Source organism: Gobius niger (genome assembly GCF_951799975.1).
Source record: "Gobius niger genome assembly, chromosome: 9".
Classification (NCBI taxonomy): domain Eukaryota; kingdom Metazoa; phylum Chordata; class Actinopteri; order Gobiiformes; family Gobiidae; genus Gobius; species Gobius niger.
In genome coordinates, this window is record NC_136860.1 from 11,583,970 (window position 1) to 11,596,082 (window position 12,113).

A 12,113-nucleotide genomic window follows, 5' to 3' on the forward strand; every position below is an offset into this window, starting at 1 on the left:
GAGAAAATTGTTACAGACATAACCACGAAAGGAAAGGCTGACATTGTTGTAGTTGAAAAGGATGTGTTGGAGCTAAGAAAGATTGAGAATAAAATGTTTAAAGTCAGTCCTCTTGAATTAGAAGAGTCTAAAATACTTGATATAAAGGTTTCACAGCCACGTATGATGGAGAAAAGTGGTTCCAAAGAACAAGAAATGGACAGAATGCAAAAAATAGATGAAAAACAACTTCAAGTTAAAACTGTTCATGAAGAGAATGACTTTAGGCCAACTGAGGACAGTAGAAGGACTGATAAGACAGATAAGGAACAAGTGCCAATACATGATGGTCGCCCAGAAGCAAAAGGAAAACCTACCAAGCCAAAAATGATTGTTATTGGAAATGACAAATCAACTTTAAGTATTGCTGAGAACAAAATGTTTGAAGCGATGCCGCAGGAAACTAAAAATGAACAAAGAAAAAAATTAGGTCAGGGAAAAGTTGGCATTGCCCCGAAACAAAATGAAGAATTGCCACAGCAAACCGGAGAAGCTGGTGAGACTTCTGAACTTAAGCAAGGTCAACCCATGGAAACAAATGTCAAAGAAAAAGAAATATTTTTCGATAAAGACAAAATGACATCAAAAGCTCAAGATGTAGACATGAAAACTGAGAGAAAAGAGGCAAGAGAAAAACCTACCACAACAAAGCTGATGCAGGAAAAGGCTGTTACAGCTAAAAAGGAGGTCAGTATTACACCAACAGCAGAAACTAAGGAAGAGCAAAGGAGAAAACAAAATGAGGCAAAACACAAAGTAGTAGAGCATTCTTCTGTGGATCAGATCTCAGCAATTTCGGTATTAGGACAAGGAGAAGAAATGTTAGCTGTAGACCCCAGTTTTCAACAAAACATTTTAACTGACACAAAAGGTTTTGAAACCAAAGCCACGAAAGATTTTGACAAAGCTGAGAAGGCCATAGTGAGAAGGCCACAGTTACCAGAAGTGGCTGACAAAGTAATCCAGTCAAGAACTACTACCATCAAGCATGAATACGGAACTGTGATGGCCATGAAAGAAACAGAAACACATGGACAAATTGAGAGACAGGTGGCACCTGTCACTGAAGATGCGTCAAGTGGAGCAGATGTGAAAACCTCAGAACAATATACTAAGGTTGATGAAAGACTTAAAGTTGCATCTGAAACGGAAAGAAGTGAGATGCCAGCAAAAGATGCAAAGCATGCTGAAGCAAGGGCTACAGTTCAGTCAACTGTGGACAAATTACTAACCGAGAAAGGGCAAGTTGAATTAATTGAAGAGAAAATCCCTAGAAAACAGGAGCAAATTAAACGAAAGGCTGTAGTTGCATCAAAGCCAGACATAACTTATAAAACATCTTTGTTAGAGCAAGAGGCTTTAGAAAAAAGATTACTGACTGAACAAACTTTAGATGTTCCTACAGCTGATGTAAAATTAAGACAGAAGATCATCAAAAAGACCACAGAGGCCGACGATATCCAGTTTAAGGACATTCCTTCAACAGTGAATAAAACGTTACTCCAATCGAAGACAGTCGAGAGGAAAGGTACCCCAGCTCCAGCAACAGAAGTCACAGCACAAACAGCTCACAAAATGCAGCACGAAACTGAAAAGGTTGTTAAAACAGGTGAAATTATTGAAAGAGAGGATGTTCCGTCTGATGTGGAGAAAGCCAGGAAAATTCCTGTCGCTAAAGATAAGTTCACAAGAGAACAGAAAATAGCTGAAATAACAGAGGAAAGAAACAAGGCCTCCAAAGCTCCAACCGATAGGTCAAAACTGACAAAAGGTACAGAAGAAATACTATCAAAGATGGTCACAATTCAGGATACGTATGGTTTAGTCACACCCTTGGACCCAGAGTATGAAAAATTGGAAGCATCGATTTCTCCAGAAATGAGTGCTGCAACACAAAGATCACAATTACTTCCAGGTGAAGAAACTGAACAAATGGAACCTGTTGAAAATATAGAATACTTTTCAACACCTAAAGAACAAAAGAAGAAACAAGATAAAATTACAAAGAAATATTTGAGTGATCAACTAGTTATTGAAACGGAAGATGTGAACGCCTCTCAAAAGTTAGCGACAACAAAAGCTGAAGTCAAAGCAATCCAGTCACAAATAATCACAATATTACATGATGAATATGGTTCAGTTGCACCATTGGAATCAACATATAACCAAGGTGAAAGGAAGATTTCTTTAACTCCTGTAATGGATGTTGCGAGTCAAAAATCCAGTTCAACAGTTCAACAAGGAGATAAGAAATTAGAAATGAAAGAAAATATTCTAAAGCCTGAAACGATAGAATACATTTCAACGATTGAAGATGAAAAAGAGACGAAAGCAGAAGTTGCCAGGAAAGGTTTTGTTGATGAAATTTCACTTTCCGTACCTCAAGATGTGCAAATTAACAAGAAAACAGAGTCTCAAGAAATTAAAAAAAGGACATCAACAACAACAAAAGTCAAGGCAATCCAGTCAAAAACAGTCACATTACATGATGAATATGGTTCAATTGCTCCATTGGAATCAACACATAAACAAGTTGAAAGAATGGTTTCCGTAACTCCTGACACAGAAAAAGAAAATGATCAAACAGCTCAAAGAGGAAATGTAGCATTAGAAAGTAAACAACAGATTATAAAACCAGTAGAAAAGACTCAAGACATTTCTACAGCTGAAGATGAAAACAACAAACATGGAAAAATCACAAAGAAAGATCAGGCTGACCAAATTTCAGTTATTGCAGCTGATCATTTGATTGATGTGACAGAAGTAGACAGAAGATTAAATGCACAGAAAATACTTATTAAACCCACTGATAGTGTACAGGATGCAAAGGAAGATACCCATCAAACTGAGGAAAAACTTGTTAAACAGAAAAAACAAGCTATTACAAAAGTACAAAAGCCAGATCAACAAAAAATAGGTAAAAAAGCTAAAGATGTTGATAGGTCGCAGGTCAAAAAGTTAAGAGAGATCCAATCAAAAACTGTCATAATTGAAGATGAATATGGTTTAGTCACTCCATTGGACAGAAGTTATGAACAAGTAGAGAAGAGGGTTTCATTGGCACCAGTTATGGAGGGTGCTGTTGAAAAACTACAGTCAGAAATTTTTGTTCAAGATAATGTCATTGCAACAGTCCCTGAAGAAAAACAAGAAAAGGATTTGAACATTTTGGAGTCCAAGATGGTCAGTCTGGTCAGAAATTTAACGTTAGAAACTAAACAACAGGTTATGAAACCAGTTAAAAAGCTAGAAGACACTTCTACAGCTGAAGAAAAAAACAAGAAACAAGGAAAAATCACAAAGAAAGATCAGGCTGATCAAATTTCAGCTATTGCAGCTGATCGTTTGATTGATGTGAAGACAAATCAAACGCCAAAAATGGCCGAAGTCCAAGCAATCCTGGCACAAACCGTTACATTACATGATGACTATAGTTCAATTGCTCCTTTGGACTCAGCATATAAACACGTTGAAAGGAGTATTTCTCTTTCTTCTGACATGGACAAGGCCACACAAAGTCTCCAATCTGATCAACTCATCCAGTCACAAACGGTCATAGGAAAGAAAGAGTCAGTTAAAGGTAAAAAGAAAGCTGGTTTGACTGAAGATGATCAGGCTAAAAAGCAAACACAGGCAAAAGAAATCCAAACTGAGGCAAAGAGCCACAAGGAAGTCCAATCAATTACATCTATAGTTCAGGATGATTATGGTTTAGTAACTCCTTTGGACAAAACACATGAACAAGTTGAGAGAAAGCTTAAAATGGCTCCTGTCATGGATGTTGCATCAAAAATATGTCGAACAATACAACAAGTAGACAGAAAATTAGATGCACAGCAAAGACTTATTAAACCTCCTGATAGTGTTCAGAATTTAAAGAAAGATACACATCAAGAAGAAAAACTTGTTAAACAAAAACAAAAAGCTGTTGCTAAAGTTCAAAAGTCAGATCAACAGAAAATAGGTAAAAAAGCTAAAGATGTTGACAGGTCACAGGTCAAAAAGTTAAGAGAGGTTCAATCAAAAACGGTCATAATTGAAGATGAATATGGTTTAGTCACTCCATTAGACAGAACTCATGAACAAGCTGAGAAGAAGGTTTCATTGGCACCAGTTGTGGAGGGTGCTGTGGACAAACTACAGTCGAAAGTCTCTGTTCAAGATGTCATTGCAACAGGCCCCAAAGAAACAAAAGAAAAGGATTTGAACATTTTGGAGTCCAAGATGGTCAGTCTGGTCAGAAATGTAGCGTTAGAAACTAAACAACAGGTTATGAAGCCAGTTGAAACAATAGAAGACACTTCTACAGCTGAAGATGAAAACAACAAACCAGGAAAAATCACAAAGAAAGATCAGGCTGATCAAATTTCAGCTATTGCAGCTGATCGTTTGATTGACGTGAAGACAAATCAAATGCCGAAAACGACAGAAGTCCAAGCAATCCTGGCACAAACCGTTACATTACATGATGACTATAGTTCAATTGCTCCTTTGGACTCAGCATATAAACACGTTGAAAGGAAGATTTCTCTTTCTTCTGAAATGGACGAGGCCACACAAAGTCTCCAATCTGATCAACTCATCCAGTCACAAATGGTCATAGGAAAGAAAGAGTCAGTTAAAGGTAAAAAGAAAGCTAGTTTGACTGAAGATGATCAGGCTAAAAAGCAAAATCTGGCAAAAGAAATCCGAACTGAAGCAAAGAGCCACAAGGAAGTCCAATCAATTACAGCTATAGTTCAGGATGATTATGGTTTAGTAACTCCTTTGGACAAAACACATGAACAAGTTGAGAGAAAGCTTATAATGGCTCCTGTCATGGATGTTGCATCAAAAATATGTCAAACAATACAACAAGTAGACAGAAAATTAGATGCACAGCAAATACTTATTAAACCTTCTGATAGTGTTCAGAATGTAAAGGAAGATGCCCATCAAACTGAAGAAAAACTTGTTAAACAAAAACAACAAGCTGTTACAGAAGTTCAAAAGTCAGATCAACAAAAAATAGGTAAAAAAGCTAAAGATGTTGACAGGTCACAGGTCAAAAAGTTAAGAGAGGCTCAATCAAAAACGGTCATAATTGAAGATGTATATGGTTTAGTCACTCCATTAGACAGAACTAATGAACAAGCTGAGAAGAAAGTTTCATTGGCACCAGTTATGAAGGGTGCTGTTGAAAAACTACAGTCAGAAGTCTCCGTTCAAGATGGTGTCATTGTAACAGGCCCCAAAGAAAGACAAGAAAAGAATTTGAACATTTTGGAGTCCAAGATGGTCAGTCTGAAAGATCAGTTTGGTAGTGTTTCTTCGCTTGATGTGGTAGAAGTCAAGGAGGAACAGACAGGGAGAACTGTTTCATTTGCTCCTGTGATGGAAATGGCTTCAAAACAACATTTACTGCTTGAAGAAGGGGAAGCAAAAACAGACTCTCTTGTAAGATTTATTATGCCTGAATTAGAACAAAGTATTTCCACAAGAAAGGACATTTCTGAATTAAAGGATGACACAACTGCACGTTTGAACAATGAAAAAGCTTTGGCAATGTCTGACAAAGGAATTTTATCAAAAAAACAGACTATTAAAGATGATTTTCATAGTGTAACTCCTATTGTTGAAGTTCAGGGGCAGTTGGAGTCGAAGGCTTCAAAAACACCAGTAATGAATACAGCGCTTGGTAAACCACTCATAGCAAATGAAGGAGATGCCCAAAGAGAAACTTCAGAGAGATTCATTGGACCAATTAATGACAAAGAAACAAAGGACAACATGGAAAAGATTAAAGTCATTGAAAGCCAGCTAAAAATTGACAAAATCCCAAGGGTTTGTCCTGTTGAACAAAGAGCTGAAACAATTACCAAAACATTACTGCACGGCCCTGAAAAATATGCAAAAAGTGAAGGCGTTAAAGATGCGAAACAGGTGCTTAAAGGAAGTGATAATTTAGAATTCCAGCAAACAGGCAACGTTACCCAGGAGCATATCAAAAAGCAAGCCACAACTACCATGCCTAGTCAGATTCTAGTAATAAACAATAAAGAGAGGTTTGCTTTGGAAAAAGATAATGTTTCAAAAAGCAGAAAATTAGCTAAGGGTGAATCTCTTGAAGATGTTACTGAATCGGACCATGATCATTTTAATGCATTAAAAAAGCAAAACAAAATTGATGAGCTTCAGGAACATCAGATGGACACAAAGTCACAAGCTAAGAGTGAAGTTAGTAAGGCAGAGCCAATGCACATAGTTGACCAGGTAATTTCATCAAAATATAAATCCGCAAATTTAAATGTAGCATCGGGAGAAATTTTGTTTGAGCCCTCAGTTGAAAACCCCTCAGTTGCAGATTTAGCTATTAAGCCTGAGCAAGCAGTCACTAGCCAAATTATTTTAAAAAGAGAGATATCTGATGTGGAAGAATCTTGTCTGGAGACACAAACTGGAGCAATCCCTCTACACGAAGTACAAAGTTTGACTACAAAGGAGGGAGATACTCAAGAGGCTATCACCGGCCAGAAAGGAGTAAATGTTTTGGGAACAGCTGAGATAATATCACACCAAGAAAACGTTAGAGGTATATTTCAAAAGAATTCACATTGCACTGTGTTCCTGGTCTGAACGCCACTATCTTTTTTTCACTCTTCCAAGCGACATTCATATCATCGCACCCATCTTGCTTTAGCACAAATGCTGCAGATCTGCAGATTTTTTTGTCTTTTCTGATATACACTGTTTCAAGTTTGCTTTTTTTCCACTCTTACCTAATTTTGTGTTGTGTAACTTACAATCTACAAAAATGGGTCAAATCAAAAGGTAACCTGTTTTCCCCTCTTTATATGTTTTCCATGTTGTGTACGTTTTGAATGTCTGTCGTTCACCCCATCACTCTCTTACGTTTCTGATTTTGGCATAATTTCACTTTTCAAGCTCCTGTTGAGGAGAAGCAGAGAACACCACAAGCCAAAGAGGCAGTAGTAGCACCAACAGCTCCACAAGAAGGTATCACATTTTGAGTATACATAACATTCTTCTTCTTTTTATGTAACTGTATATGACTGGATCTTTACAGTAAACTTTAAGATGCTAACAGTTAGTTAAAAATGGTAACATTTGTCTTCCAAGAAAGCAAACCTAAACCAGCTGTGAAAGTTCAAGAAACCGCCAAAAAGCCAGATGAGAGAAAAGATAAAATGTTGGAGAAAAAAGTAACTCCACAAGAAGACATAAAGCCAGGTATCTAGGCTTGAATAGGTTGTGAATCCTGAAAGATCGATTTTAGTCAGACCTAACACTTTCCTCTTTGTTACAAACTAAGTTGTCAAGCCTGTTGCTAAGGTGGAAGAACCAGTCAAGAAGGTTTCGGAGGAGAAACCACTTGTAGTAGAGGACAAAGTTCCAGAGAAAGGTAGCCATCTGTAGAATGTCTCATACAGTCCATTTCATCAACATCTTTCATCCAGAGTGCAACCTTGTTTGAATGTCCAGTTGCTTTATTTGGTCGACTAGACCTTCTTTTGTCTTGTATATTTGTCTGAATTTAATTTTTTACTAACAAACGCTTTTTCTCCATCAGTGGAGAGTATTATTTGACTCAATCTACCTTCTATTGTGATATTCTAAAACCATCTCTAAACCTCCCATCTTCAACATCATTCTTAAGTGTTTGAATATCTTTATACTCATTCTCTCTCCTGCAAGGCCTGAACGTGAAACTGTTTTATGATTATCAATTGTACTAATGATTAACTTTTCTGGCTTATCCCTTTATAATAGATGAAACCAAGGGGCCAGTCCAGGCGCCAGGAGGAGTCAAGAAAGGTGAGCGCCAAACCTTTTTTGCCTGTTGCATTATCTTTCCAGCATGCATTATACCTGTAAACTATTAATTCGAGTCATATAAGTAGTGCTTTTTCAGTATTTACAATCTTTCAAAAAAAACATTTGTTCTATGTAATGTATCATAATTTGTGTAACACCGAACCTTTGCCGCCTCAGAACCAGTTGCACCCAAAAAAGGTAAAACTCCAAAAGAGGAGGAAGTGGGCACATTTGAGATTCCCACTTTAAGGAAAACCACGCCAAGGGTTGCCAGAGACGCAGAGGAAGAAACGGAGATGGTAAAACTAAAGAAGATCCCAACAGTTTCCCCTAAGCAGCCCGAGGAGGCTCAGAAACCCAAGATAGCCACGACAACAACTGTGGTGGCAGTTGAAGAAATGGTTCGTAGAGAAGAGGAATTTGAGATTTCAGTTGTTACGAGAAGACCAGCAGAAGAGAGAAAGCCTCGTGACAAAGCTGAGTTTGTTAAAAAGCCTGAGGTTGTTAAGCCAAAAGAAGAAAAAGAAAAAGAGCCAACTAAGGATGCTTGGACACGACAGAAAGCACCCCCAAAAGAAGAGAAACCAGAGGAGAAGATTCCATTAAAAATCACCCCAAAAGCTCCAAAACCAGAGGAACCTCCACCACCCGAATCTGCTCCGAAGAAAGTCAAAAAATTACCTTTAGAACAGGAGGAGCCTGAAACAGTGAAGCTAAAACCATTTGAAAAACCACTTAAACCAACTGAAGAACCAGAAAAGGACAAAAAAGAAAGGCCAGACAGGGATAAGGTGCCTTTTGATAAGCGAGAACGGACTCCAAGAGAAGTGGAGCCCAAAGAACCCCCAAAGAAGCTTGAAAAGGCACCAGAAGAAGTGAAAGAGCCTGAAAAGATGGCAAAACCAGTGGACAAAAAGAAAGCCCCAGAGGAAGAGCCAGAGGAGAAAAAATTGCAGATCGGAAAGGGTAAAATCCCCAAACCAGAGAAAGAAGAGGAGACAGTGAAGCTAAAACCTTTCACTAAACCATCTAAAGAAGCTGAAAAGCCAAAGAAACCAGAGGAGGATAAAGAAAAGAAACCTATAGATGATTTAAGTCGACGGCGCATAACTCCAGAAGAAAAACCCAAAGAAAAACCCAAAGAAAAAGAGTCGCCAAAGAAGCCTGAGGTGGCTGAAGTTCCAGAAAAGAAGCAAGAGAAACCGAAAGAAACTGAGGCAGTCCCCGAAAAGAAAACTCCTACCCCAGCGGTGGTTAAGAAGCCAGAGAAGACTCCAGAGGAGCCGAAACCTGTCCAATTAAAGAAAGTGGTCACTCCAAAACCAAAAGATGAAAAGGAAGATGTGGCTTTAAAACCTGTGGAGCAGCTCAAGAAAGCAGAGCTGAAGAAGACACCTTCTCCCAAAGTTGAGAAACTAAAGGAGTCAGAAACCATTCCCATAGAGAAGATCCCAAGTGTAGACAAACTCAGAAAGGTCCAGAAAACTATCTCACCTAAAGAATCGCCGGTAGATGCTGTCACACTTAAAAAGATCCCCAAGAAACCTTCACCAGAGGAGGTAAAAGCAGCAGGTAAAATCCCAATATCTAAAGAGGTGTCCCCCGGAGCTGTGGAGTTGCGAAAGGTTGCCACTCAGCCAGAGGAAGAGGTATTCGAAGAGGAGTACGAGGCAGCTGAAGAGGAGGCAGAGGGAGACGATGAGGCCTGGGGATGGGAGCTGGTTCCTGTGGAGGAGTACGAAGGTGAACCAGAGGAAGGCGCTGTGGAGGTGCCAGGGTTTCCCAGGAGAGGTGAGACCAGGCTGGTCCTTTCATTTGTGGGCTGAAAACAAAAAAAACACCACCCTTCCCTCATGGATAATAATATTCCTCCATTTTGCAACTCCATCCATGTTCATCCAAGCTGCCTTTACAAATATCAGTCATCTTAAAATTCACCTTTTTCCTGTTCAGTGTTCTTTCTCATTCAGTCTGTGTCCATATTCATTGCTTTCATTTGACCCTTGGTGGTATTTTTCTCATTGTCAAATAATGTCCATCATCAATATCATCTCCATAATGTATTTTGTTTTCAATGTTAACTTGTTCACATTTTGTTTTCCATTTGTCATTTCATTTTAAGTCATGTTATTACTGTTCATCAAGATTGTAAACTTTCTGTTGCGTTGTAGCCTTACTACTTTGCATGTCCCCATCATTCTTACTTGTTTCCCTGCAAGTACGCTTCGCTTAAATACAAACTCTCTTGTGCTGCAAGTTAACTGAGATATTTCTGAACAGAGGGGTCGCCGGCTGCAGGAGAGGCAGGAGCTGCTCGTGGCAGGGGCTTAAGACGTAAGTTAGACACTTAATCATTTTTATTTTATTTATTTGACTTTTATTAAGAACAGAGTCTGTAACAAAAATGTTGTCTTCGTATTCCAGCCAAACAGACACCATCCCCTGGTGAAGGCAGGGGCCGTGGTCTGAAACCCGGCGGAAAAGGCCCTCCACCTCCAGAGGAACCATTTGCAGGCTTCAAGCTCAAGGCTGTTCCTCTGAAGTTCACCAAAAAGCTCCAGGACATTGTGCTTCAGGAGGCCGAGTCCATTGGCTCTTCTGCGCTCTTTGAGTGTGAGGTCTCCCCGTCCACTGCTGTCACTACTTGGATGAAGGACGGCAGCAACCTGCGCGAAAGCCCGAAGCACAAGTTCACCTCTGACGGCAAAGATCGCAAACTGAACATTATTGATGTGCAGCTGTCCGATACCGGTGAATACACGTGTATTGCTAAGAATGCTGGCAAGGAGGTCACATGCACAGCCAAACTCATTGTTGAAGGTATCTTACAGTGTTATATAATACAAAGTTTAGAGTGAGAATTACAGTTATATGAATGGGACTCAATTCCATCTTTGTCCCCAGAATTGCCGGTGAAATGGTTAAAGGAGCTCGAGGAAGAGACCTCAGCAATGAAGGGCCAGCCTATCTACATGACCTGCGAGCTGAACAAAGAGAGGGACGTGATTTGGAGAAAGGATGGCAAATTCCTGGCGAAAAGAGAGAACAAGATCCAGATTAACATCATTGGAATGCAACACGCTGTGACCATCCAGAACTCCGTGGAGGCGGACGCTGGAGTTTACTCTTGTGAGGTGGCAGAAAAGGAGGATGTGAAGACTTCCTCAAATGTCAAAGTGATTGGTAAGTGTTTGCACAATAAAATGGGTAGAATTAACCCTTTTGAAAATTTTGCAATTATTTATATGGTGTTATCTCATGTGCAAGGTCATATTATGTACAAAACCTACAAATGTTGCAGGCCTGGAATGCATGTGACAGTTTCGCTGTTCACAGTTCAATCCGGGGCATGTGTGAAATTTTCACTGTGATCTGAGTGATCATCCTGTTGTTTAGTTTCATTATTTACATAATTCCTTGCTCCAATAGAAATTATTAAAGACTGGATCGTGAAGCCTCTGAGGGACCAGCACGTCAAACCCAAAAACACTGCCACATTCAAATGCGAGCTCTTCAAGGAAACTCCCAACTGGAAATGGCTGAAGGGAGAGAATGAGATCACGCCCTCTGACAAAGTGGAGATCAAGAAAGAAGGAAAAGAGTTGACCCTCACCATCAAGAACTGCCAGCTCGATGATGTAGCCGAATATGCCATGGAGGTGGAGGGACGCGTCTACACTGCCAAGCTCACATTAGGAGGTTTGTGCGTTTTACAATATTCATCTTCATATAAGGGCCCGTAGTAGATTTTGGGTTGCAAAATTTCTCTCTTAGCTATCTTTAGTTGTAAACTTATCAACTTATCACTTCCTCTTCCTCAGAGCGTGAAGCTGATATCCTGAAACCATTGGCAAGTGTCGAAGTGACCGAGAAGGAGGATGCCACATTTGAAACCGAAATTTCTGAAGATGACGTTCCCGGTGAATGGAAGCTCAAAGGAGAGGTCCTGACCAGATCTCCGGTAAGAATGGATGTCTTTGATTTACTTTGATTTTAATGTGCTAGGAGCATGTTTTCCATGCAGTGCAGTATAAAATTTTCAAATGGTTAACCCTGTTATTGATTATCAGACATGCGATATCCAAATGGAGGGCGGTGTTCGCCGCCTCATTTTGAAGAACTGCCAGCTGGACCATGCTGGTGAAGTGTCCTACCAGGCTCTGAATGCTCAAACCACTGCCATGCTTAATGTTAAAGGTAAGCGTCGCAGACCTAAAGACCGCAAGAACGTTCTTTGTTCTCGTTTTCTTTTAGCTGTA

The 12,113-nt window shown here is 39.6% G+C and overlaps 1 protein-coding gene across 1 annotated transcript in view; it reads left to right on the plus strand.

Moving 5' to 3' along the window:
• The window catches only part of ttn.2 (titin, tandem duplicate 2), a 197,167-nt gene that overhangs the window by 83,921 nt on the left and 101,133 nt on the right, over positions 1-12,113 (plus strand). Inside the window, exons 87-94 of the mRNA XM_079562796.1 lie at positions 7,810-7,854; positions 8,032-9,645; positions 10,135-10,188; positions 10,279-10,674; positions 10,759-11,037; positions 11,284-11,553; positions 11,676-11,815; positions 11,925-12,051. Coding sequence (XP_079418922.1) covers positions 7,810-7,854; positions 8,032-9,645; positions 10,135-10,188; positions 10,279-10,674; positions 10,759-11,037; positions 11,284-11,553; positions 11,676-11,815; positions 11,925-12,051 — 2,925 coding nt within the window. The remainder of the gene's footprint in view (positions 1-7,809; positions 7,855-8,031; positions 9,646-10,134; positions 10,189-10,278; positions 10,675-10,758; positions 11,038-11,283; positions 11,554-11,675; positions 11,816-11,924; positions 12,052-12,113) is intronic.